This window comes from Pelodiscus sinensis, chromosome 24 (genome assembly GCF_049634645.1).
Source record: "Pelodiscus sinensis isolate JC-2024 chromosome 24, ASM4963464v1, whole genome shotgun sequence".
NCBI classification, from domain to species: domain Eukaryota; kingdom Metazoa; phylum Chordata; order Testudines; family Trionychidae; genus Pelodiscus; species Pelodiscus sinensis.
This window is the reverse complement of record NC_134734.1, coordinates 2,906,166-2,932,852: the sequence shown is the minus strand read 5'-3', so window position 1 is coordinate 2,932,852 and position 26,687 is coordinate 2,906,166. Positions and strand designations below refer to the sequence as shown.

Below are 26,687 nucleotides of genomic sequence, written 5' to 3'. Positions count from 1 at the left end.
CTGGTGGGCGCATGCAAGTGCCCCCGTGGGCGCCATGGCGCCCGCGGGCACCATGTTGGGGACCACGGGTGTAGACCCCAATGCTCCAGTACAGCTCTGCGTCCACAGAGGGACAATTAGGGTAAGAGGCCTTGACTGCTCATGCTGATGGTAGAGCCAGTGGTATTTCCCCCAAGAATCAGCTGCAAGCCCTGGTACCCCAGCTGAATTCTGTTACTGGGAGTTTCTTTCTGGCCTCCCTGTGCTTCCCCTCTGCAGTTTCAACAGGACAGTGATTCTTCCCCCTGCTAAATGCTAAATGAGCTGAGGTTATTTCTTAGTTGCAATGGAAAAATAGTTTGCTGCTCTTGTGGGCTATGATACAGGGAGAAATGTTCCTTTGCCCGCTACCTGTAACAGTATTATACCTACAGCATCCATGATGCAAAATGATCTGGACAATGTGGAGAAATAGTCTGAGGTAAATAGGATGAAGTTGAATAAGGAGAAATGCAAAGTGCTCCACTTAGGAAGGAACCATCAGTTTCACACACACAGAATGGGAAGCGACTGTCTAGGAAGGAGTCCTGCAGAAAGGGATCTAGGGTCATAGTGAACCACAAGCTAAATATGATTCAACAGTGTGACGCTGTTGCAAAAAAAGAAAACATGATTGTGGGCTGCATTAACAGGAGTGTTGTGAGCAAGACACGAGAAGTCATTCTTGCGCTCTGCTCTGCGCTGATTAGGCCTCAGTTGGAGTATTGTGTCCAGTTCTGGGCACCACATTTCAAGGAAGATGTGGAGAAATTGGAGAAGGATTAGAGGTCTAGATTAAAGGTTTAGAGAACATGACCTATGAGGGAAGACTGAAAGAACTGGGCTTCTTTAGTTTGGAAAGCAGAAGACTGAGAGGGGACATGATGGCAGTTTTCAGTTATCTAAAAGGGCGTCACGAGGATGAGGGAGAAAAATTGTTCTCCTTGGCCTCTGATAATAGGACAAGAAGCAATGGGCTTAAACTGCAGCCAGGGAGGTTTAGGTTGGACATTTGGAAAAACTTCCTAACTGTCAGGGTGATAAAACACTGGAATAAGTTGCCTAGGGAGGTTGTGGACTCTCCATCACTGGAGATATTTAAGCGTACGTTCGACAGACATCTATCAGGGATAGTGTAGACCAGGGGTGGCCAACCCACGGCTCACGAGCCGCATGCGGCTCTTCTCTCCCAAAGGCGCAGCTTGCAAAGCCGCTCCTGCGCCTCCTGCAATGGCTCCGGCCTCCATCGACGGGAGCCTGGTATGGCCAAAAAGCCCAAGCTTGTTTCTTAAAGGAGCAGCCTTCTTTTTTTTTTCTTTGTGCTTGACAATTCTGGTGCGGCTTTTCGCATTTCTTCCTCCGCTGTTTCAGTTCTCTTTGTTAAATGGGTTGGCAGCCCCTGGTCTAGACGGTGCTGGGTCCTGCTTTGAGGACAGGGGACTGGAGTCGATGACCTCTCGAAGTCTCTTCCAGTTCTAGAGTTCTATGATTCTATCTATCCCCAAATGCCCTCTCTAGCTCTATTTGTCTCTCTCACCCAGATCACCCTACTCCTGTGGTTGAAGCAAATGGAAGGACAGACCAGATGCCAGGAAATCTGTGGTTACTAACTCAGGCATGTAGATGGGGCTGTTGCTCTGCTGCGGGAAGAGCAGAGGAAAACAAAGACTCTCACTGGAATGGGGAAATGAGAACCGAGACTTCATCTGCTGGACAGCCGTCCTGCATCAGACCCATGGGCACAGCCCTACATGGATATGGAATTTGTATCCACATCTGCATTAGTGTCTAGAAGACGGATAGCTACAGATTTGCAGGGCACTACCTATGGGCCCATATAGCTGAATGCGCAGCTGCCTCCCTGCTGCCCCAGATCTGTCCCATGCACCTGGAAGCACATGGAAGCTGCTTGTAATATTTTGATGACTATTAAATATTGGGAAACAGCTAACAGTTCTGTGGCACCGTAGAGACTAACAAATAAATCATGAGCTTTCATGGATAAAATCCACTTCATCAGATCAGTTAGTAAGCTCATGATATAATATAGTTGTTAGTCTTTACAGTGCCACAGGACTGCTCATAGTCTGTAACTTTAAAAACAAACACAACTCCCCTTCTGAGATTTTATTATAGATTGTGTGTGTTTTTCTGATAGTTATGATGTTGTTTGCTTTATGTTTATGATGACTGATAGGAGCTCTGACACTCCAAGGACGAACATGGTATTAGGTCATAGAGAGTACACAATTGACTATAATACCCGTATTTTCCGATCTTCACAACAGACCTCAAAACCCAATAACTTTGAAGATCGTTCCCACCTAGCACTGGGAAAATCTTTGTTCAGTTGAAAAACACCAGTTCAAAATGACACGAAAACTTTCCTGAATTTGTGCTGATTTTTCTGAATTGTTTAAACGTTGAAGGAAAAAAACCTCCTCAAATTCTGGGAAAGAGTCAAAATGTTCCATTACAACGTTTGCCAATAGAAATGTTTTGATATTTCTGTGTGAAGCTGCTTTTTGCTCGGAAATGTAATTTATTTTTAAGGCCTGGCAAAATGTTTTTAAAAGTGCTTAACAATTAAATGAAACATTTACTTTGAGCCAAAACAATTTTCCCCCAAGTTTTTGGATCTTTGAAAATGTTGACATTGTTTTGTTTTCGGTTTAACACAAGTTGATTTACCCCACACCTCATTGTGACCCAAACATTTCTGGGCTGGGGCAGGAGATTGGGGTGCAGAGGAGGTTTGGGGAAGCTAACCTGCTTCCTACTTCAGAAGACATTCAAATCTGCACTTGAAAGGGAATCCTCTGAACTGGCATTCATGCTAAAATTCGACACTCTCCGCAGGGGACTTAACAAAGACTCCAGCTATCTTACCCATTACAAAGATAGCTTCCCCAATTATCATCTCTAATACTATTAACTCACAGACATCTACCCTTCCCCACCTCTAATATCATTAACTCACTGGCATTCACCTCCTTCCCCCCCCCCCCCACATCCCCCTTCTGTTCTGAAATATGATTTGTCCTTTTCATATGTGTTCATTTTTTTAACTGTATCCTTTGGTATATATGGTTGTGACAATTTTCTTCCACTATTTGATCTGAGGAAGTGGGTCTGGCCCACGAAAGCTCCTCATCTAATAAACCATCTTGTTAGTCTTTAAAGTGCTACATTGTCCTGTATTTTGTTTCAGCTACACCAGACTAACACGGCTACATTTCCATGACTTCATAGGTGAGGCATGATGTTATGGTGCAAGCTGTGGTATTATTGTGTTGTGACATCACAATGGGTGTTGTGACATCTCAGCAGCTCTGTGACATCACTGTGGGGGGCCTTAGTACACTCCAATTGGCCGACCTCATTGTTGTGTTTGTACTGTGAGTGCTGTTGCCATGGGGACGAATCCAAGATGGCCGACGCCACTGTTGCTCCGGGCAACATATCTGCAAGCCCTTCGGGGTCCCGCCCTCAACATCAAGTTTAGTTTAGTTGCCCTCCTGCCCATTCATCGCGAAGGTTCTTGCTCCTTGTCACTCAGGAAAAGCAGCCAATAAACTGCGAGAAGTCGCGGGACGACTGGAGGCCGCAGCCAATAGTTTAAGGGAGGAGGCGGGTTTAAGGAACTGTTAATGAATAATAGCTTAGAAGACGGTATGATTGACGGGCACGTTACCCAATTGAAGTGTAGTGAAGGCGGCGCTGGTTTCTACTCCGCTGATTGGGTATTAGCTAGGGTGGGATTATGTTGGGGTTTTAGCCAATGGGGTTACGGGAGGCGCGGGGTTAGCGCATCTAGAGTCAATGAGTACGGAAAGTGGGCGGGAGAAAGACACAGCAATAGCCAATAATAATTCAGATGGTTCAGCTCTCTCTACCAATGGGATTCCAGCTCCAATACAGGTACCAACCAATGGCATGATACGACAGGCGAGGCTGGTGCCGGAATAGCCAATGAGCTGAAAGGCAGGCGGGACTACAGTCGCCGTCAGCCAATGAGTGCGCAGCCGCCCCTGCAAAGCGGCCGAGGCCACCCCGCGCCGTTCTTAGTGCTAGAGCCGGGAGCTAAGATGGCGGCCGCCGACGGAGACGACTCACTCTACCCCATCGCGGTGCTGATCGACGAGCTGCGCAACGAGGACGTGCAGGTGCCAGCCGAGGCGGGGGAGGCGGCGGGCAGCCGCGGGGCGAGCGGAGCGCGCGGCCGGCGCCCAATCACTGTCCGCCTCCCATGCCCCGCTCTGCGCCTTGAGAGGCGGCGCCTGATTGGGTGGGAGCGTCGCATCGCGCTGCATGGGGAGGGGGGCGAATGAGGGGGGCGTCTGATCCCCCCCAGCTCTAAGGGTCAGATGAGAGAAGCCCCCTGATTGGCTGAGCTGCTCCTTTCATTCCAGGCTCTTTTCATTTACCCTGGATCGCTGAGCCCTGATTGGCCGTGCGGTGTCGGGGGTGGGGGTGGGGGTGGAATCACTCCTGGTCCTTGGTTCACGTGACCTAGGGTGTGGCGCGAGGGGGTGTCTGATTGGCCCCTTCCCGGGTATATTCTCCCAACCTAGCCAATCACAAGCTCTGACTCCTCCCCTCCAGGGTTGGGTGGGTGGCAGGAGGTTGATAATTGGCTCCCTGACCCCACAATATACCATGCCCCGCCCCAAGTCTGGCCAATCACAGAGACCGCTGCAGGGTGTACCCTGACAAATGGGGTTCTCCCTGGGGGGCTCCCTGTGGTCTAGTGGGGGGGGGGGCACTCATCCTTGCACACTCTGTGATTGGCTGGGGGAAGTGTCTGTCACGAGGCGCCTGTCCCTGTGGGAGCCAATCCTGGGTCTCCTCAAGGAGATGCTGAATGTGGCTGGTGGTGGCGCACCCCAGGACAGGTTGGCTCCCTATAGCCAATCGCAGGGGCGTCCTCCCCATCAGCACCTTACTACGTGCCACCATGACTTGTGTCCCAAGCTTGCAAAAACCTGTGCCCCGTGGCCCCCCCCTCCCTTCCCGCCACCGGTGAGCTGCTGCGGTCAATTGGCTGGGGAAGGCTTTGGTGTGATGAGGGCACTTCCCCCGGGGGAACCAGTCCTGGGACTAGCCCGTAAGTAGCTGCCTGATTGGAAAAGTTTCTGCTTTATAACCATGGTACATATGGAGAGGGCACAGGCCTCTGGTCACTTCCTGTTTGGGGGAGAGGGGGCTTGGGTTCCAGACTTCCTGTTTGGGGGAGAGGGGGCTTGTTGCAGGGGGTGCCTGTGGGATCAGGTAGTTTGTGAGCTGAGGCTGAGGGTGGTGGGAGATGGAGGACATGGGAGCAGAGCAGAAGTTTCCCAGTAGGGAAGGGGGTTGCCTGTTGGGTGAGTGGAGCTAAAGGGGGAGGGTGTTAGATCCACATATGACTTTTTAGAACCTCATTGGGGGTCTAAGCACATACCTAGGGGTGGGGTGTCTGTCTTCTCCCAATCCCTTCTCTCCCTGGCTATCTCCAGGGAGTCGCTCCCAGGGTGGGTGTGTCAGGAAGATCAGAACTGGCCAGACAGGATGCCCCGGTGGTGACATAGTGAAAGGGAGTGGGAGTACACCCTGCAAAGGGGAAGGCCTCTGGGCTGCATGTAGGATTGGGATGGGGAGTGTGATTTATTGGTTAGAGAAGAAGGAGACCCAAAGTGCAGGATTCCTGGGTTCCCTTCCCAATGCTGGGAAAGGTTGTGAGCAGTATTCCCTGTAAGCTCAAGAACAGATTCAGATGCCATGCAGCTGAGTAGCAGAGCGCCCACAGCCGGCAGCGTGTGTTTCTACTGGTGGTGCATATCTGCACATGCCTTGTGCAGAATACATTTTGTCATGTGCACCATTTTTTTCCCTCTAAGGGATCATTGGTTGTGTGGGTCTAGATGGTAGATTAGGACGAACTGGGAGCTGGGACTCCTGGGTTCTAGCTACAGCTTTGGGAGGGGGGTAGGGTGTTGGGCATTAGAGCAGAGGACTCCAGTTCTTTTCCCTTCTGAATGCAAACATTTGTCCACTGTCTATGGGCTTGTTGGCTGCATAGCTTGGAAGAGAGCCCAACCTTCTCTGGAGTAGGCAGGAGGGCGTTAAATTAACAAGGAAAGGGGCGGATAGAAAGAGGGAAGATACAGGCACTGAGCCCAGACTTGAGATGCTGAGAACAAAATCGAGGAGCGAAAGGATGTGAAGCGAAGAAATTCTTGACTTGTCGTTGCTCTGACTCCAGGTGCTCGGGTTAAAAACCAAGGAAGCTGGAATGACGCGTTTCTGAGCATACACTCGATTACTGAAACCCCCCGGGATGAGTTGCACACCTGGAATGTCACAACCCAGTATTTCTCAGCCTGAGGCCCTGTGGCGGACCGGGCCGTGTCTGGGCACAGCTGAGTGCGTCCGCTCAGGGCGAATTGCTCAAATCCGGGGCTCCTTACAGCCCCCGACTGGCGACCTCTCCACACAGGCCAAAAACCAGTTTCACAGAGCGCTTCAGCAACCTGCTTGAAGCCTCCCGAGCAAAACCCCTCCGACACCCCAGCAATATCCGTGCCCCAGATGGCCCCGGGCCTCATACACAGGTGGGGGGTCCTAGCACCCAATCCCACCTACGCCGAACAAGTTCTGTCCGGTTCCAAGAAACCAGCCACAGATCCCTGGTCAATTTACCCTCTGGACCTTACCCACAAATCACGCTGGGCCAATCCTTTAGAATCTATATCTAAAGGTTTATTATTACAAGAAAGAAAAGCATGAGAGTAAGGTTGTTAAAGTACAGTACGTTACATGCACCGAATCTCCCAGTTCTCGATGCAGGCTCTAGCAGAGATGTTGCAGCTGCTGGTTTAAAAGTTCTTATTGCACATCCTACGATCAGGATGGGTTCACAGGTCTTCCGGGCTCTTCAATCCCTGCAATGCTGCCTCTGGGATGAAGTGCTGAGCTGAGAACAAAATGGCATCGACCGCATGGCCTCTTTATACCCCCTTCCTGGCCTCTTCTAGTATGTAGCAGGTCACCTGGTCCTCAGCCTCTCTGTGTTCCCTGCTGGCTGCTCTCAGGACAGCCCCCATTCTTTGGGTGTGTCTTTGGCCCATTGAGAACCATTGTTCCACAGGTAATTAGCATGTTCACAGGCTCCACGGGCTCGGCCCTGCCCAATGCTTAACCACATGCAGGGAAATCTTCAGTTTCTACACAGATTACAGATCTACACACACAGACATTATATACTCACATAAACAGTGTACACAGGATCAGAAAACAACAAGCTCCCATTCAATACCCCACATGGCTCCCTTTCATACCAATTTCTGGGGCCAGCACCCCCACCTAGGGGTGCAGCAGCGATCTGGCTGCTTCCCTCCAATTCGGTAATGTGACAGGCCCTTGCGCTGCTGGAGTCCCCACACTGTATGAAAGATCTGCAGAAAGCGGTGGTTACCACAGAATGACGGTTTCCAGCTTGTCCTCCACAGGCCCATGAGGTCCCCCAGACAACAGCTCAGATTTTTCACCTCCGTGTGAAATTGTTTAGGGGTCTGTGAATGAAAGAGGCTGAAAACCTCATTTATAAATGATTTAGGAAGGATCAGAAGGGCAGGGCGCACTCAGAAATGCCATTGCCTGTTCAGAGTCACTGTAAGAAAAAGCTCTTGAAGGGATCAGCAGAGGCAGTGCAAGATAGGAAAGTAGTTGAGGTTGGCTGTTGGCCACCAGACCACACTGGAGAACAGAATCTGGAATGTGCAGGGGAAAAGACATTGCTTTCCCATGGGGGCTTCAGTTCGATTATACGCTGCTGCACCATTCAGGCTGCTGGGTCTAAAACATCGCTGGAATTGAAGTGCTAGAGGCAGCTTTCTAACTCAAAACGGGTTGCATCGAACGTGGGGGGATTCTGTATTAGCCCTTCTCATTCAAGGGGAACTGATCACAGACCTGAAAACTATTTGTAATGTAAGTGCTGGTGATCGTGACTTGGCCACATTTATAGTCTACAGACAGAATAAAACCCACGTCACTGAGAGACGGGTTTTACTTGGTGCTTTGAGAGCCGGTTTCACAAAGCTGAAAACAATAACAAGCCAAATCAACTGGGGGGGGAGGGGGGGATTAAATCGGGAAATGTAACTGATAATTGGGCACTGTTTAAGAACTCTTTGATGCCTCAAAAGCCCCAATCAAGGAAGAAGGCCGTATTTATTTAAACACATCAAACCTCATGTGGTGTAAAAGGAAAATGAAGGCAGCTATCAAAAATGAAAATTACACGTTGGAGGATGAAAAGTGAACTGTAGGAAATTGATAAGGGAAGCAAAGGGAGACAAGGGGGAAACATTTGTCCAGAAGAGTAATTGGAGGCTTCTTACAGGTTGAGTGGTTGGATTCCCAAGTGCTTTTTAAATAGCCTGTTTAAAAGGAAAGCTGAGTTGAATACGGTGTGTTCAGGCCTGCACTTAGGAGTTTCTGAAAACTTTGACATTCAGCTTTTGTGTTCTATTTCAAACTTTGACTAAGAGGCTGCTTGTCCCTGCAAAGAAAAAAAATCAGGAGGAAAAAAAATCTAACGTCTGACGTTAAGCTCTGGAAATATGCCTCAGTAGGTCACGTACTGTATTAAGGACTGGCTGCTGCGGGGACGGAGAACTTGCACTTCTGTGTGAGGGATTATTTAATACAAATGCACATGCTGTTTTGTGTGAGTAATTAAATTCCAGGCGCCATCCTGATGCGGCCAGAAGTGGCTTAGCTGGTGAATGTGCCTTGCTCAGTCACCTTTTCTAACACATTGCATGTGCAATTAATAAGTTTCTGAAAATACTGTGCTCTGGAGTTGCTGAAATCCGTGTATATGGCTGACGTCCCCTCTGAAGCAGCAAAAAGATCCATTAAGCTGCAATCTGTGTTTTAATGGCCCAGCGAGAAGGCACCTTTCTTTAGAAAGTCCCAGCAGTCCACGTGGAAAGTTGCTTTAATTTGGTGGTTGAAATGGAGGCTTCCTGCTTGGGGATTTAAATATTGGTTGAAATCGCCGTGTTCTGGGGTCTGACTTAGGTTTTAGCCTAGCGCCCCCTTCCCCATCCGCGCCGGTCGCCTGGGTCTCACCCACTCTCCCCTCTCCACAGCTACGTCTCAACAGCATCAAGAAACTCTCGACCATCGCCTTGGCCCTCGGCGTGGAGAGGACCCGGAGCGAGCTCCTGCCTTTCCTCACAGGTAGCCAGAGGGCTCCCAGACTCCTGGGTTCTCCCCTCGGGGCTGGGAGGGCAGTCGGGCAAGTAGGTTGGATCAGGGGGCTCTGGGATCCGGGACTCCTGGGTTCCCCCTTCACTTTGCCCTTCAGTAAAGCACAGCTGATCTGTGCTGCTTAAAAAGAGCATAGCAATAGCCAGTATTGGTGGCGGAGAGCAGGGCTACGGGCGGGGCAGGAGGTGGGACTCTGCCCCCGTCAGGACAAGAGCAGGCTCTGGAATGCTACTGTTGATCCCTGCGCTGGTGAGTCCGGAGGCACCTGCCAGCTCTCGGTTCCCCTCTAACCCAGGCGTCTGGCCCGGCCCCTTTCCAGGGCGTCTGTTGCCCCTTCCTCTCCCTGCTCACTCGCCACGTCTCTTGCAGATACGATTTACGATGAGGACGAGGTGCTGCTGGCTTTGGCTGAACAGCTGGGGACCTTCACCACTCTGGTCGGGGGGCCCGAATATGTGCATTGCCTACTGGTAGGTCAGATCCCTGCCCCCTAGGGCATGGGGCCTCGTTATAGGGGACTGGGGGTCAGGACACCTGGGTGGACAAGAAAAACCAGGATAAGAAGCAATGGGCTTAAACTGCAGCAAGGGAGCTTGAGGTTGGACATTAGGAAAAGCTTCCTGCCAGTTGGGTGGTTAAACACTGGAGTAAGTTGTCTGGGGGGGAGAGGGGGGCGGTTGGGATCTCCATCCCTGGAGATATTTAAGAGCAGGTTAGATAAGAACGGTCAGGCTGGGTCAGACCAAAGGTCAATCCAGCCCAGTACCCTGTCTGCCCACAGTGGCCAATGACAGGTGTCCCAGACGGAGTGGATCGAACAGGTAATGATCAAGCCATCTCTCTCCTGCCATCCATCTCCATCCTCTGACAAACAGTGGCCAGGGACACGGTTTCTTCCCCAGACTGGTTAATAGCCATTTATGGACCTAACCTCCATGAATTTATCTAGTTCTCTCTTAAACCCTGGGATAGTCATAGCCTTCACAACCTCCTCAGGCAAGGAGTTCCACAGATTAACGATGCTCAAATAAAACTTCTTTTTATTTGTTTGAAATATGCTGCCCATTAGTTTCATTTGGTGGCCCCTAGTTTTTCTATGATGGGAACAAGTAAATAACGTTTCCTTATTCACTTTCTCCACCCCACTCATGATTTTATAGACCTCTATCCTGTCCCCCTTAGTCTCCCCTTTTCCAAGCTGAAAAATCCCCGTCTTTTTAATCTCTCCTCATATGGGACCCGTTCGAAACCCTTAATCATTTTAGTTGCCCTTCTCTGAATCTGTCAGGGGTGAGCTAGTCCAGTGTTTCCCAATTTTATTTGGCCACGGAACCCTTTTTAGCTTGTAAGAATTTCAAGGTTCCGAGCCAAAATACGACCCACCATGATTTGTCGAGCAAAAAAAAAAAAAGAAAAATCCCCCACGCCGAGTCCTGCCACAAGTTGTCTGTCTCTTTAAGAAGGGGGCGGGGGAGTGCTGGGTTCTCGCGGAACCCTTACTTTTGCTTTGTGGAAACCCGGAGTTCTGCAGAGCACCCATTGAGAAACACTGAGCCTGGTGTTCTAGGATTCTCTCCCCAGTTCTCAGCGGGGTCCGGGGGTGGGAGGGGCTGGGGGCTAGGACTCTGGGATTCTCCCCCTCCCAAACAGGAAGGGGAATCATTCCAGCCTCCCTCTCTCTACCCCGCAGCCCCCCCTGGAGAGCCTGGCCACGGTGGAGGAGACGGTCGTGCGGGACAAGGCGGTGGAGTCGCTGCGCGCCATCTCCCACGAGCACTCGCCCTCGGACCTGGAAGGCCACTTCGTGCCCCTGGTGAAGCGCCTGGCAGGGGGGGACTGGTTCACCTCCCGCACCTCGGCCTGCGGCCTCTTCAGCGTCTGCTACCCTCGCGTGTCCAGCTCGGTCAAGGCGGAGCTGCGGCAGTGAGTGAGGCCTTGTGGGGCTGGGAGGGGGAGTGCCTGGGTTGGAGGGAGGGTTGTGGGGCTGAGAGCCCTGGGGCGGGTGGGGCTGGGAGGCAGACCCCTGCAAATCTGTGGACGTCCCCCGGTAGCCGCAGGTCGCTTTTGTGGTTGTGGACGTGGATGCGACTTCTGTAGCTAGAGCCCTGCTGATTTGCAGATCCTTGCTTTCTACCCATGGACACGGCTTGACGTTTTAGGTCAGTGGTCTCCAACGCGGTGCCTGCCGGGACACTTATGTGCGCCCGCTGAAACATCTGGGCTGGCCCCGCCCCTGTCCGTGGCACGTGCGTGGTGCCGGCCCTGGGCCCAGGGTGCGTGGGTGGCCCCCGTCCCTGGGCGTGCCGCATGGGCGTGGCCCTAACCCCAGAAGTGCAGCGCCTGAGCAGCCCTGCCCCCAGACGGCTGGCATGTGAGCGGCCCCGCTCCTGGGCATCCGGCAGCCACGAAAGGTTGGGGACCACTGATTTAGGTAATCTACTCGTCACAGGCAAGTAGATTATAGCCTGCCACAGCACCGCAGCGTGATCAGCGCTGGCACAGCACCGCAGCGTGATCAGCGCTTGCACAGCGTGGTCTGCGCATGCGCAGCGTGCTGAATCGCGCAGCTGGTGAGCAGGGCTCGCTGCGGCTTGGCAAGCCCTGCCCATGGATATCCGCGGGTCGCTTTCGTAGGTGTGGGTACAGATTTTGTATCCATGCGGGGCTCTGTTTGTCGGCTCTTTGGGACTAACTCCCGTTATGTCATAATCCGTCTCCATAAATGGATCAATCTCCATCTTCTTATCGGAGGCATCTGAGATTCACCCACCTGTGCTGGGTGCCATCTGAGGGGCGGGGTGCTGGGTGAGGTGGTCCCAGGGGGTGGAGAGAAGGAGGGGGGGCGGGACATGGGGCTAGCAGGGCTCATGGCGGTGCCCCAGTGCGGCAGAGAGGGCGGGATCCCAGGTTTGATGGGCCCAAGGGAGTGAGGCGGGGCAGCAGGGAGGGGCCCCTACAGGGGTCTCACTCCCCGTCCCCGACAGGTACTTCCGGAACCTGTGCTCCGACGACACCCCCATGGTGAGGCGGGCGGCGGCCTCCAAGCTGGGCGAGTTCGCCAAGGTCCTGGAGCTGGAGCACGTGAAGGGCGAGATTATCCCCATGTTCTCCAACCTGGCCTCGGACGAGCAGGTGAGCCACGGGGGCTGGGGCCCGGAGCTCCTGGGTTCTCTCCCTGGCTCTGGGAGGGGAGCCAGGTCTGGTATTAACCCCGTCCCTGCCGCTCTCCCGCAGGACTCAGTGCGCTTGCTGGCCGTGGAGGCTTGCGTCAATATCGCTCAGCTCCTGCCCCAGGAGGACCTGGAGTCCTTGGTGATGCCCACGCTACGGCAAGCGGCCGAGGACAAATCGTGGCGGGTCCGGTACATGGTGGCTGATAAATTCACAGAGGTAAATGCTGCTTCCTCCTCAGGCCAGCCATCTGTGGTGACCTAATCTTGCAGGGGCTGCAGGGCGGGAGTGAGGGGCACGGGCAGGGCTGGGGGAGCAGCAGGGGCTGTGGGTCGGGAGTGAAGGGCACTGGCAGGGCTGGGGGGGGCAGGGGCTGTGGGTCGGGAGTGAGGGGCACGGGCTGTGGGTCAGGAGTGAGGGGCACGGGCAGGGCTGGGGGGGGCAGGGGCTGCGGGGCGGGAGTGAGGGGCACTGGCTGGGGGAGCAGCAGGGGCTGCGGGTCGGGAGTGAAGGGCACTGGCAGGGCTGGGGGGGGCAGGGGCTGTGGGGCGGGAGTGAGGGGCACTGGGGGGGCAGGGGCTGCGGGGCGGGAGTGAAGGGCACTGGCAGGGCTGGGGGGGGCAGGGGCTGTGGGTCGGGAGTGAGGGGCACGGGCTGTGGGTCAGGAGTGAGGGGCACGGGCAGGGCTGGGGGGCGGCAGGGGCTGCGGGGCGGGAGTGAGGGGCACTGGCTGGGGGAGCAGCAGGGGCTGCGGGTCGGGAGTGAAGGGCACTGGCAGGGCTGGGGGGGGCAGGGGCTGTGGGGCGGGAGTGAGGGGCACTGGGGGGGCAGGGGCTGCGGGGCGGGAGTGAAGGGCACTGGCAGGGCTGGGGGAGCAGCAGGGGCTGTGGGGTGGGAGTGAGGGGCACGGGCAGGGCTGGGGGGGCAGGGGCTGTGGGTCGGGAGTGAGGGGCACTGGGGGGACGGGGGGGGCAGGGGCTGTGGGGCGGGAGTGAGGGGCACTGGCAGGGTGTGGAGGTCATGGGGTGGGGGGGTGCCTGCCGGTTTGTCCTGTGCTGAAATTGACTGGTTATTGATCTGAACTCTGACCTACTGACCCCCTGCCCTTCCCCCCCACAGCTCCAGAAAGCCGTGGGGCCTGAGATCACCAAGACAGACCTGGTGCCGGCTTTCCAGAACCTCATGAAGGACTGCGAGGCGGAGGTGCGGGCTGCAGCCTCCCACAAGGTCAAAGGTCAGCCCTGGGTCCCCTGGGTCCGAGTGGGGGATTGGGAAGGATCAGGACGGTCCACACAGCCGGAGCTGGACTCTTGGGGGGGGGGGGGGGGAGGAGAGGGCGTGTAGCTGTGTGTCGGGGGGGGGGGGGGGTGAGCACTGGCTGGGCTCCCCGTGCCCAGAGCCCTGGGTGATTGGCTGGTGGACGGAATAGATGGGGGAGGGTCCTGCTGTGCTGGGTGGGGTGTCGGTCTCTGAGCCTGGCCCTGGCCCGTGGAGGAGTGTTGGGGGAGGGGTATAAATAGGGGGTAGGACCTGCCCTCTCCGCTGCTGCAGGGGAGTGGCGGGGGGAGCCCAGGTCCCTTGCCGCATGTCAGAACTCGGGTCCCCTGTGCCCTGCGTCGTGCTTTGGAAGCAGCTGGCCCAGCCCCCCGGGAGCTGCTCCTGCCTCGTTAACCCCACGGCCCATTAACCATCTGCCCTCCCCAGAGTTCTGCGAGAACCTCTCGGCCGACTGCCGCGAGAACGTCATCATGACCCAGATCCTGCCCTGCATCAAGGTATGGCCTGGGGGCAGCGGGGTGGGGCGGGGCGGGGCTCAGCGTGGAGCGCTTGCTGCTGGCCGGGGCAGTGAGTGTGTTTGGGGTGGGGCGAGGGGGTAGGAGCTCTGGGAAGGGTGGGGCCGTGTAGGGCATGGCGGGGTGGGGGCAGGCGGGTGTGAGAACGGGGGAGGCGCACAGGTTGGAGGCAAGGGCAGGGGTACATGGGGGTGATCTGGGAGGCCGGGGGTGGTTCAGGAGGCTGGGCCGGGGAGTAAGGAGATGGCTGGAGGGCGAACGGGGGTGAAGAGACCAGCTGGGCTGGGGGTTTGAGGGAGGCATCGGCCCGTCGGCGTTAACACCCCCCCCCCCCAACAGGAGCTGGTGTCGGACGCCAATCAGCACGTCAAGTCGGCGCTGGCCTCCGTCATCATGGGGCTCTCGCCCATCCTGGGCAAGGACAACACCATCGAGCACCTGCTGCCGCTCTTCCTGGCCCAGCTCAAGGACGAGGTGAGTGCCCCGCCCCAGAGCCAGCTGCAGCTGTGGGCTGCCTGCCGGGCCTGTCTCGGGGGGGGGGCCGTTTCCGGTGGGGGCTCCGGGTTCCCTCACTCAGCTCTGCTCCCCCCGCAGTGCCCCGAGGTTCGGCTCAACATCATCTCCAACCTGGACTGTGTCAACGAGGTGATCGGCATCCGGCAGCTCTCGCAGTCCCTGCTGCCGGCCATCGTGGAGCTGGCCGAGGACGCCAAGTGGCGCGTGCGGCTGGCCATCATCGAGTACATGCCCCTGCTGGCCGGGCAGCTGGTAAGAGGCTGTGGGCAGCGCGCCGGCTTTGGGAGCCAGGCTGGGGGGCAGGCCCAGCGGGTGACGACCTGTCTCGCTAAGCAGGGACGGGTCTGGGGAGGGCTCGGTGAGAGAATCCAGGCTTCCTGCCAGGTCAGAGCAGGCCAAGGTGGCCCTGTGGGACGCTGGGCTGCAGGGAGCCCTGGGCTCCGAACGAGGCTGGAGCTGGTTTCCCAGGGCCCGGACTGACCGGCTCTTCCTTGGCAGGGCGTGGAGTTCTTTGACGAGAAGCTGAACTCCCTGTGCATGGCGTGGCTGGTGGATCACGGTGAGTGGCTCAGGGCGCCTGGGTTTGAGCAGGAACGGAGCCGTGGGGGGCTGCAGGGTGGAGCCGTCCCAAGTGACCAGCGGGCAGAGCCTGCCCCCTCTGAGCCGTGGCGGGACGTGGGCTCTAAGGGTGCAGGAGGCCTGGGTTCTGTGGCTGGCTGTGACCCCGTGTGGGTCTGTGCTTAGAAATCGGGGCTCCGACTCCTCCCTTTAGACTGTGCTCTTCAGGGCTAGGCCTGCCTCGCTGACTGCAGCGCCTGGCCGAATGGGCCCTGACCCCGGCTGGACAGGGCCTGGCACTACAGAGGCTGGCTCCTACTCTAATACAAGCCATTTAGCTGTAACTGATTGCCAGTGATCACCCTTTGGCCTGTCCAAGCAGAAGGGCTCCCAGATCCTCCGCTTGGGGCTTTATGGCCCCTTCCAATTGGTCCTCGTTGTCATGGCCAGGACGATCTAGGTCCCTTCTCCCAGGGCATCCGGTTCACAAGAAGCTGGTCAGTTTCAGGGCAGCTTTGCAATTGACTAGCCTCTTCAGCTCTGTGTCTGGCTCAGTGCTGTGGGCCCCAAACCTTGTCTGTTTGTCTGCCGCTGTGCTGGAGAGGGGGCCAGTTTGTGGGGGGGAATGCTCCTGGAAGGTGTGACTGGGGGCAGGGGTGAGGATTCCCCCCCACAGCGGGTGGGAAAGAGGGCTAGAGAGTAGCATTAGACCTGCCTTTGCTATTCCGGAGCAGGGTTGGAAATGGGGGGGCACCCCCTTGTGGGTGTGGCATTACATAGGACTTTGCCGCGCTCCCCTCTCGCCTCCCCAGCCCTGTTGCCCCCAGGTGGGTGGTTAATGCGCCCATGTTTCCCACTCCCGGGGAGGCGGAGGGCTTAGAGGCAAAGCCAATGGGGGCCTGGAGCATCTGCGGGGCGCCAGTCTTGATGAGCAAAGGGTGTTTCAGTCTAGCCCGGTGGCCTGGTGGGTCTGCCGCCCGCGTCGTAGATTTCCCAGGGGCTCTGCGCCTGCATTTGAAACTCGTCGGGGCTCCACACGCACCCCAAGGTTGCAGAGCGCTGGGCCAGCAGGCAGAGGGAGCAGCAGGCAGAGTCCCAGCCTCCCTCCAGTGGCCGGGCTCAGTCCAGGGGGAGCTGGAGGACATGGAACAGCCTGTGTTGAGCTGAGGCCGCGCTGGGGGATCTAATTGGACCCTTCTGGATGCCGACGGTGTAAATTGCTCAGCTCTTGTTGAAATGAGCCGCCAGTTCCAAGCCCTCTTGGCCGCAAACCCGACCCCTGGGGCAGGTGGGGATTTTTAATAGTGTCTGATGGGCTATTATGGACAATCAGCAAGTCACCGCGGCAGTAGGCGCCTGCGTGTTAATTCCCAAAAGCATCAGGGCAAAATCCTGACCCGCGCTGTGTGTTTCTCCAGTGCTTTGTGGGGCGCCCGACGAGCGCCGCTGAGAACGGGCCCTTTGGGGGAGCAAAGCCCTGAGGGGACTGACCGGGATCTCTCTAAAGGGGCTGGGGAGGGGCAGGAGTCCCTGAAGGCTCAGAATCCGGAGGGTGACAGCACCTGGCCCAGCTCCCAGGGTGGAGAGTGGGGGGTCAGTCAGGGCTGGCACGGAGCCCCGGTGACCCCGGCGATGTGTTTTCTCCCCCTCCCCAGTCTACGCTATCCGGGAGGCAGCCACCAGCAACCTGAAGAAACTGGTGGAGAAATTCGGCAAAGATTGGGCCCACGCCACCATCATCCCCAAAGTGCTGGCCATGTCCAACGACCCCAACTACCTGCACCGCATGACCACGCTCTTCTGCATCAACGTGAGTGGGCCTGGGCTCTGCCGTGGCTCTGGGCGTGGCGGGAGCGTAGGGGTGGGAGCAGTGGGGGCTGGGCTTTGTCGCGGCTCTGGCGTGGCGGGGGCCATAGGGGTGGGGGCTGGGCTCTGCCGTGGCTCTGGGCGTGGCGGGGGCGTAGGGGTGGGAGCAGTGGGGGCTGGGCTCTGCCGTGGTTCTGGGCGTGGCGGGGCCGTAGGGGTGGGGGCTGGGCTCTGCCGTGGCTCTGGGCGTGGCGGGGGCGTAGGGGTGGGGGCTGGGCTCTGCCGTGGCTCTGGGCGTGGCGGGTGCTATGGGGTGGGGGCTGGGCTCTGCCGTGGCTCTGGGCGTGGCGGGGCCATAGGGGTGGGGGGCTGGGCTCTGCCGTGGCTCTGGGCGTGGCGGGGCCATAGGGGTGGGGGCTGGGCTCTGCTGTGGCTCTGGGCGTGGCGGGGCCATAGGGGTGGGGGGCTGGGCTCTGCCGTGGCTCTGGGCGTGGCGGGGGCTATAGGGGTGGGGGGCTGGGCTCTGCCGTGGCTCTGGGCGTGGCGGGGCCATAGGGGTGGGGGCTGGGAGCCAGGACGCCTGGGTCCTGATTTGCGCCGTGGGCTCAGGTTCAGCGCCGGCGTAACGTCCCCTCCCCGCCTCCCCCAGGTGCTTTCGGAGGTGTGCGGGCAGGAGATCACCACCAAGCACATGCTGCCCACTGTGCTGCGCATGGCGGGCGACGCCGTGGCCAACGTCCGCTTCAACGTGGCCAAGTCCCTGCAGAAAATAGGACCAATCCTGGACAACAGGTACTGCCAAGGGGCGGGGCTGAGCTTGGGAGGAGGCTGGAGTCCTGGGGACGGGGCAGAGGGAGGTGGGGCTCCCAATTGCAGCTGTCCCCACCCAGCAGCTATGAAGGGGGGGAGAAGGGGTTCCCTGGGCCAGGGCTCCAGTCTCTTCTGCTCCTGCCCCCTTCGTGGGTCCTGCTAACCCCCTGCCCCCCGCAGCACCCTGCAGAACGAGGTGAAGCCGGTGCTGGAGAAGCTCACGCAGGACCAGGACGTTGACGTCAAATACTTCGCACAGGAGGCCCTGACTGGTACGGGGAGAGGCTGGGACCGGGTTGGGGGCTCCCTGCTGGGGGGGCTCACTGGGCCCTGCCCGGCTGATCCAGCTCGTGGGGCCCGGTCTGGGGTGGGGGCGGTAGCTGAGGTCTGGAGCGATTCTCTCCCCCAGCTGTGGGGGGACTCACGTCTGCTGGGCGGGTGATGCTGTTCGGGGGTGTCTCGGTCAAAGGCCCCCTCTGCTGTGCACGGTGGGGTGACCAGAGCAGGGGAGACCCCAAAGGGTCAGTTCAAAGGGGAGGTTCTGGATGCTCTCTCCTCCCACCAGTGTCTGCCCCCCACTGAGTGGGCTCTGCCCCCCCATGGCAGGCAAGTCTAGGGCTGTGTTGGGGGAGGGGGCTTCTGGGCTCCCAAGGGGCTGCTTTGCCCTCCCCCCCCAGCTGGGCTCTAGGATTTTAGCCCGGGGAGGTGGGGGTGTTCTCGGGGGCTGAGAGCCGTGTACCTGTGGTCTGACCCTCTGTCTCCTCCCCGCAGTGCTGGCACTGGCCTGACCCTCAGGACACGCCCCGTCGTCTCCCTGATCTCCGGCCGCCGTCGGACCTTCGCTCCCCAACCCCCCAGCCTCTGTGCATGTGTATGAGCCCCTGTCGGGCGGGGGTGCCCGGCGGCCCAGCACTCCCCTCCTCACCCGATCAGCCACCTGCTCGGCCAAGGCATCGTGGCCCTTCCCCTCCAGCAGCTCCTCTCCTATCTGGTCACCTCCTCCTGGGGGGGGTGCAGCACTCGGTCCCCCCCCACCCTCCTCCACTCAGACACTGCAGCCTGGGGGCAGCTCCCGGAGTCCTCCATCCCTGTGCTCCTGCCCTCTGGTGCTGCACATCCCTTCCCTGCAGCTTCACTCCCCTCCCCTTCCCCCCACCACATGGGAGAGGGGGGCGGGTGGGGTAACATCAGCTCTGCCCCCAGCTGGCCCTGGGCTGTACAATGCCACCGCCGCCTGCTCTCCTCTGCGTTCCCTTCCTCCGGCAGCTTCCTCTCTCTCCTCCGCTGAAATCTGCCTCCGTCTTGTCCCTGCAGCATTAACCACCCCTGGACGCAGCCTGGCTGGCGTAGGCCCTGCCCCCCCCTTTTGGGAGCCCTGGGGGTGGGGCTAGTGAATCCTGCTGGTCCCCCAGAAGCAGAACTCACCCCAGCCCCAGAGCCTCCCTGGGGCAGGTTTCCAGCAGCGAAGAGAGGGGCCCTCCCGCTGGAGATGAGGTTTCTTTAACACCGCTCCGGTCAGTTTCACCCTGGGCTGGAGGCATCTCCCTCGTCAGTTTCACCTTTGGGCCGGGCAGGTTCCCGCAGGTGGCTGTTTCCCTCTGGGGCTGGAGGCATTTCTCAGCCCTGGGACACGGAGCTTTGAAATCCAGCCTGCCCCGGCCATCTCCCTGGTGCGAGAGGCTGATCGGAGCCTGGCCCAGCTCCAGCGGCTCTGCTACCTTCCCAGATCTGCCTGCCAGCCAGCCCTCAGCAGGTCTGATCCCTGCCCTAAGCCCAGGGAGCTGCCCCCAGAGGGTGGAGCCGGGAGCTTGCAGGGGAGGGGAGGCTGTGACCTCGCTGTGTCATGGAGCTAAAATCTGTTTGGTGTTCGGCTCCTGGCCTCTGCAGGGGTACGGAGCAGCCTTTCCCCCTACCCCCCAATCCTTCAGGTACAGCTGATGGGGCAGAATCCCCTGGGTTCCTGCCTGGGGGCTTCCATCCTCCCCCTGACCCTGCTGGAAGGCCCCGGGGTTGTGCCCCTCGCCGGGCAGGGCTGGGAATCGGAGCCATCTAGTGCGGAAGGGGGTGTGACCTGTTGAAGTCAAGGAGTGTTTAGCTACCCCTGCTCCCACCCTGCCACCAAATGCCTGAGCCCCAGCGGGACCCTCCCCTCCCCTCCCCTCCTGCCCTGGTGGTCATGCACTGAGCAATGCCTGGAGGGTCCTCTGCCCCTTAACAAGCCCCACTCCCTCCTCACACCCTCAGTGAAATGTCACTTTAAATCCAATGGGGTTTTTTTGTGTAAACTTGTTTTATTATTTTTTCTTCTCCATGATTAAAAAAATGCTCGACCGTTCCTCTGTGGCAGTGGTGGGGGTAGCGCTGGGGGGGAGTGACAAAGCGCTGAAGCAACTTTGGGTCGTTCTGGGGGGTGTTTTATACAGGGAGCACTTGCCTGGTGCGGGGATGCGACTGTCTCTGGGGGGCACGGGTGCTGTTTATAATAGGGCCCCTTGCCCTGGGGTAGAGATGCAGCCACTGCTGGGGTGGAGTAGCCTTTATCAAGGGCCAGAGCACGGCAGCAGCTGAGAGGCCATAAAGGCGAATCCCGTGTCCTTTTGAAGCCCCCCAGGGCCTTGCTGGTGGCAAAAGGGGTTGGCTGAAGGTGCTGTGGGCTGGGAGCGGCTAGGGCCGCAGGCCAAGCGCTGAGGGGCTTGGTAACCATTTCCGGGGAGGTCTGGCTCCCTTCTCCCCGACACGTGCTGCAGCAGCTGGGCCCTGAGGGCCAGTCCTTGCCCTCCCCCCCCCGAATCAGCCAGATCCCCATCCTGGGACGGTGCCCCATTGGAGAGGAAAGGCCCCTCCTCGATTGCCCAGAGATCGGCTAACACACCTCTCCCTATTAGTACAGCGCCCTCCCCCCACTGCGGGGGTCCCCTCCGAGTGCTGGCCGAGGTTCGCCCGCCGGCGTCTGTGCTGGGGACCGGAGGGCTGGAAATGGATCCCAGCTGGGGCAGTGGCCGGGCAGAGGGCGTTCACAGCGGAGCAGGGGTTGGGTGTTGGGCGTTTTTCCCACTTCCAAATTCCCCTCTTGGTTTGCCGATGGGTTTTGCGTTTGGGGACCGAGGTTTTTCGAAGGCAGGAATCGGCCTGCGCTGGTTTGTGGTTCGGTGGCCGAAAGGTCCCCAGTGTCTCTGTGGTTTGCTTGTCTGCTGCACCAGAGGGGAAAGTCTCATTTGTTGTATTGGGGGTGAGGGGGGGGGGGGTTCTGGCTTATAGGCCGCTCCGATGCTGTAAATGAATTGGCACGTCTTAGAGTGGGGGTTTGAGCCCCGCTTGCCCTGAAACGTCCTGGTGGACCCAACCCAGCACTTCTTTCCTCCAGTTTTGTGGCGAGTTTCCCAGTCTGGTGCTCGGGAGCAGTGTGGGATTTCCTTCCGAGCCGCACTTGCTAGCCCCAGGCAGGGCGTGGGGCTTCTGGTCTGGTTCCAGCCAGGGCTCTGCCCCCAGTCTGAGGGGAAAGGAGGGGGAGGGCAGTGATGTGGGAAAATGTCCATCTCAGCCCGGTTAGGGCTGGGCATCACCAGAGAACTCCCCTCAGTCCTGGCCTGGAATAGGGCATTCACCCCTGCAGCTCTGCCCCCTAGTGCTGCCCTGGGGCATTGGGGCCAGCCCAGCCTGCTAGGGGGAGCCCTCAACCCCCCTTCCTGCAGCGCGGCGGCTCCCCCTTCACACATGGGCCGGCGGGGCCTCCTCGAAAGCTGCCTTGAAGGCCTGCACCAGGGGCCTCCGCACGGCGTCCTGGAACTCCCTGCCCGCGAAGACGTAGAGCAGGGGGTTGATGCAGCTGTTGAGCATGGCCAGGCACTTGGAGAGGGGGATGGCCACCAAGCGCACGGCGCTGGGCATGGGGACTGCGGAGACCCTGGCCAGGGCCAAGGCGTGGTAGGGCGACCAGCAGAGGAAGAAGCAGACGATGACTCTGGTGATCACCACGAGGGACCTGCTGGACTTGGCCAGCCTCTTGCGCCTCATGGCCACCACCAGGATGGAGTAGGAGACGGAGATGACCACCAGGGGCAGCAGGAACTGGGAGAGGAAGATGAACACGGTCAAGATCTCGGCCTCTTGGCGCCTCCAGTCTTGGAAGATGTCCAGGTTGCTGCAGGAGCTCCGGTTCCTCTCCCAGGAGAGCTCGGAGAAGAGGAAGGAGCTGGGCACGAAGGTGGCCAGGGACAGGGCCCAGATGGCGGCACAGGCCACCCAGCTGAGCTGTGGCCTGCGGTGGTTGCGGCACCAGACCGGGGCCACCACCACCACGCACCGGTCCACGCTGATGGCGCTGAGCAGCAGGACCCCGCTGCAGAGGCTCAGGCCGAAAAGGCAGTTGGTCAACTTGCAGGCCACGGAGCCGAAGGGCCAGTCCAAGTCCAGCGCCAGGTAGAGGACGGTGACCAGGATGAGCGAGGTGGAGGCCACGTCGGCCACGGCCAGGTTGAAGAACCACACGGTGTTGGGGGTCCAGCGCAGCTTCCAGCCCGTGACCCACAGCACCGCCCCGTTCCCGGCCGCCCCTGCCAGGAAGATGAAGCCAAAGGCCACGGCCGTGGTGATCTTCATGGCCTGGCGCAGTGGTGTCTCCCCGGCCGTGGCATTCACGGGCAGCATTGCCCTGCTGGAGAGAGAGGGTCATCAGAACAGCTAGGCTGGGTCAGCGCGAAGGTCCATACAGCCCAGTGTCCTGTCTGCCCACTGCGGCCAATGCCAGCTGCCCCAGAGGGAGGGAACAGAACAGGGAACCGTCCAGTGATCCCTCCTGTCACCTATTCCCAGCCTCTGATACAGCCAAGCTGGTGTCCCTTGCTCGTGTAACAGCCATTGATGGACCTATCCATGAATGTATCTAGCTCTTCTTAGAACCCTGTTCAAGTCATGGTCTTCTCAGTGTCCTCTGGCAAGGAGTTCCACAGGTTGACTGCGCTGAGTGAAGAAAAACTTCCTTGTGTTTGTTTTAAACTTGCTACCTCTTAATTTCAGGTGGTGACCCCTAGTTCTTGTGTTATAGGAACAAGTAAATAATGTTTCCTTATTCACTTTTTCCACATGTCATCATTCTATAGACCTCTATCATATCCCCTCTTAGGGTACGTCTAGACTACATGCCTCTGTCGCTTCAAATAATCGCCGCTTCATTTAAATTTACATGGCTGCCGCGCTGAGCCGACAAACAGCTGATCAGCTGTTTGTCGGCTCAGCGCAGCAGCCATGTAACTTTAAATGAAGCGGCGATTATTTAAATTGCCGCTTCATTTTCCTATGTCTGGTAGCCTAATCTACATGCCTCTGGCGCCAGAGGCATGTAGTCTAGACGTACCCTAAGTCTCCTCTTTTCTAAAATGAAGGGTCTGTCTTTTTAATCTCTTCTCATATGGTCGCTGTTCCAAACATGGATCATTTTTTTTGTTGCTACTTGGCCAGACAGGCCTCAGCCTATAAGAATGCATGGGCTTCTTCCAGCTCAAGGGCAGGATCTGCACTTGTCCTTGTTGACTTTCCTCAGATTTCTTTTGGCCCAATCCTCCAATTTTGTCTAGGTCATTCTGCAGCCTGGCCCTGCCCTCGAGCATGTCTACCTCTCCCCTAGCTTCGTGTTACCTGCAGAGTTGCTGAGGGTGCCATTTGGCAGAAAAGGGCCTGGGGAGTCCAGTGGATGAGAGTCTGGTTAATGACATAGCAGGGTGCATTAAGAGGAGCATTGCCAGCAGATCTAGAGAAGCGATCGTTCTCCTTTATCATGACAACTTACTTTACTTAATAGCCTTTGCTGAGGGGCCTTGTCGAAGACTTTCTGGAAATCTAAGTTTACTCTATCCACTGTATCCCTCTTATCCACTTGTTTGTTGATTCCCTCAAAGAACTCTAGCCGATTAGTAAGGCATGATTTCCCTTTATAGAAACCGTGTTGACTTTCTCCCAACAAATTATATCATCCATGCGTTGGACAATGTTATTCTTCCTACGGTTTCAGCTAATTTCCCCAGTACTGACGTTAGACTTACTGGTTTCTAATTGCGAGGATCGCAGCGAGAGAGATTTTAAAGAGTCCAGAAGAGGGCAATGAAAATGATTTGGGGGCTGGAGCATGTGACCTATGAGGAGAGGCTGAGGGATTTGGGCTTGTTCAGTCTGCAGAAGAGCAGAGTGAGGGGGGATGTGGTAGCAGCCTTCAGCTCCCTGAAGGGAGGTGCCAACGAGGCTGGAGCGAAGCTGTGTTCAGGGGTGACAGATGGCAGAACAAGGAACAATGGTCTCGCGTGGCGCTGGGGGAGGTCTAGATTGGATATTAGGAAAAAGTCTTTCCTGAGGCGGGTGCAGCAGCCCTGGAACGAGTTAGCCGGGGTGGGGTGGAATCTCTGTCCCCAGTGGTTTTGAAATCCCAGGCTTGACACAGCCCTGGCTGGGATGGCTAGTTGGGTTGGTCCTGCGCTGGGCGGGGGCTGGGACTTGCCGACTCCTGAGGTCTCCTCCGGCCTGGGACGGGTGTGGGTGCACCAGGGATTTAGAGAAGCGATAAGAGATTCTGCTTATTCCTGATCTTTGTAACTCACACCCACCCTCTGCTGTGGCTGCGCTGCCCTGAGTGGCTGTTTTCAGCGCGCTGGCCTGGCTGCAGTGACTCCACTCTCTGAGCAGCAACAGCTAAATCAGTCCCCAGGGTTAGCTGGCTGTGAAAGGCCCCAGGCTTTGGCTCTCTCCCTGGTTCCTGGAGGTGGTGGGAGCCAGGACTCCTGGGTTTTGTCCTGGCTGTGGGCGGGGAGGGGGGGGGGCTAGGAACCAAGACTCACTGAGACATGCTGGAGGTCTTAGTTGAAGGCCAGGAGGAGATACAAGCTGGCACTGGAAGGGACAGGATGGTGGCTGGGGAGAGTGTGTGTGTGTGTGTGTGTGTGTGTCCTTGCTGGAAGGGTGGAGTGTGTGTGTGTGTGTGTCTGTCTGTCTGTCTGTCTGTCTCTCTCTCTCTCGCTCTGCTGGAAGGGGGGATGGGGGTGTGTGTGTGTGTCTCTCTCTCTCTCTCTCTCTCTCTCTCGCTCTGCTGGAAGGGATCGGTGTGTGTCCTTGCTCCAAGGGTGGGGAGTGTGTGTCTGCAGGAAGGGGTGGAGGTGTGTGTGTGTGTGTGTGTGGGTGGGTGTGAGCTTCCCCACTCTGCGCTGAGCCCCGCTCACTTAGTGACGCTAATGGGCGCAGTTGCAATGACCGCAGGCCCCCGTCTTTGTTCCCAAACAACCAGCTGGGCCCTGCGTTCCCATCCTAATGCGTCAATTTCCCAGCCCCCTGGGGCCAGGAGCTCAGCTGGGTGCGGGGCCGGGGGCGGTGGTGCTTGGCGCTGGGCCCCCGCTTGGAGGGCGGGTAGGGCGTGATCAGGGCTGCTGGGCCCTAGTGCTCTGTCAGTTGGGAGGGGGTTGGGACATTGGGGCGTTTGGCCCTTGGGCTCCCTCCCCGGCTCTGGGAGGGGACTGGGGACCTGGGGGTGCAGCAAGGAGGGGACTGACAGCCCCCGCGCTTGGGTTCCCGCCCTGGTGCTGGGAGGGGAGTGGGGTCTAGTGGTTGCAGAGTGGGGGAGGGGCTGCGTGGCAGGGGGCCTGGGTTCTCTCCCCGGCTCTGGGCGGGAAGTGGGGGCGAGGGGGATTGGGGGCGTCCGACCTGGGTTCTCAGCTCTGGGAGGGGAGCGGGCTCCAGGGTTGAGGGGCCGGGACTCCAGGCGGGGGGCACCAGGGAGGGTTTGTTCCCCCCCATTGCAGCCCCCCTGTTCCCAGCCCGGGGCGGGACTCACCTGCCGGCGCCCGGCGCTTTTCTTTCTGCTTTTCGCGGGTCCCGGCGACTCCCCGGAGTGAAACCCCCGGGCCGGTCCCGGGCTAAGGGGGCGCGAGGAGCCCGGGCGCCTGGGTTCGCTCCCTGCCTCTGCGCCCGAGCGGCTGAGGGGCTGCCTGGCGCGTCTGCGCCTCCCTGCCTGCGCGGCTCTGGGGAGAAAGCTGGCCCGGCCCCCCGCCCCGCTCCCCTCACCACTACCCCCCCCCCGCTCCGCTCTAACCACTACCCCCCGCTCCCTCCCGCTCCCCTCACCACTCCCCCCCCCGCTCCGCTCTAACCACTACTCCCCGCTCCCTCCCGCTCCCCTCACCACTACCCCCCCCGCTCCGCTCTAACCACTACTCCCCGCTCCCTCCCGCTCCCCTCACCACTCCCCCCCCCGCTCCGCTCTAACCACTACTCCCCGCTCCCTCCCGCTCCCCTCACCACTACCCCCCCCGCTCCGCTCTAACCACTACTCCCCGCTCCCTCCCGCTCCCCTCACCACTACCCCCCCCCGCTCCGCTCTAACCACTACTCCCCGCTCCCTCCCGCTCCCCTCACCACTACCCCCCCCGCTCCGCTCTAACCACTACTCCCCGCTCCCTCCCGCTCCCCTCACCACTACCCCCCCCGCTCCGCTCTAACCACTACTCCCCGCTCCCTCCCGCTCCCCTCACCACTCCCCCCCCCGCTCCGCTCTAACCACTACTCCCCGCTCCCTCCCGCTCCCCTCACCACTACCCCCCCGCTCCGCTCTAACCACTACTCCCCGCTCCCTCCCGCTCCCCTCACCACTACCCCCCCCCGCTCCGCTCTAACCACTACCCCCCGCTCCCTCCCGCTCCCCTCACCACTACCCCTCGCTCCGCTCTAACCACTACTCCCCGCTCCCTCCCGCTCCCCTCACCACTACCCCCCCGCTCCGCT

At 58.5% G+C, this 26,687-nt stretch overlaps 2 protein-coding genes across 3 annotated transcripts; one reads left to right on the top strand and one right to left on the bottom strand.

The window, feature by feature from the left end:
* Positions 1-4,024: 4,024 nt before the first annotated feature.
* On the top strand, positions 4,025-20,265 carry PPP2R1A (protein phosphatase 2 scaffold subunit Aalpha). The gene is made up of 15 exons (XM_075906911.1): positions 4,025-4,184; positions 9,156-9,246; positions 9,646-9,746; positions 10,967-11,199; positions 12,261-12,408; positions 12,511-12,666; positions 13,567-13,681; positions 14,152-14,222; positions 14,580-14,714; positions 14,835-15,008; positions 15,255-15,315; positions 16,970-17,124; positions 17,770-17,912; positions 18,111-18,202; positions 18,702-20,265. The coding sequence occupies exons 1-15, from the start codon at positions 4,032-4,034 to the stop codon at positions 18,716-18,718; spliced, it is 1,845 nt and encodes a 614-aa protein (XP_075763026.1). The 5' UTR covers positions 4,025-4,031; the 3' UTR covers positions 18,719-20,265.
* On the bottom strand, positions 20,261-25,897 carry LOC142819468 (chemerin-like receptor 1). 2 transcript variants are annotated; one of them, XM_075906912.1, is made up of 2 exons: positions 25,741-25,897; positions 20,261-22,584 (listed from the first exon to the last, which is right to left on the bottom strand). In XM_075906912.1, the coding sequence occupies exon 2, from the start codon at positions 22,575-22,577 to the stop codon at positions 21,639-21,641; it is 939 nt and encodes a 312-aa protein (XP_075763027.1). In that variant the 5' UTR covers positions 22,578-22,584; positions 25,741-25,897; the 3' UTR covers positions 20,261-21,638. The 2 variants fall into 2 exon arrangements, with proteins under 2 accessions (XP_075763027.1, XP_075763028.1); XM_075906913.1 differs by having other exon boundaries at positions 20,261-22,581; positions 25,741-25,871.
* Positions 25,898-26,687: the final 790 nt, after the last annotated feature.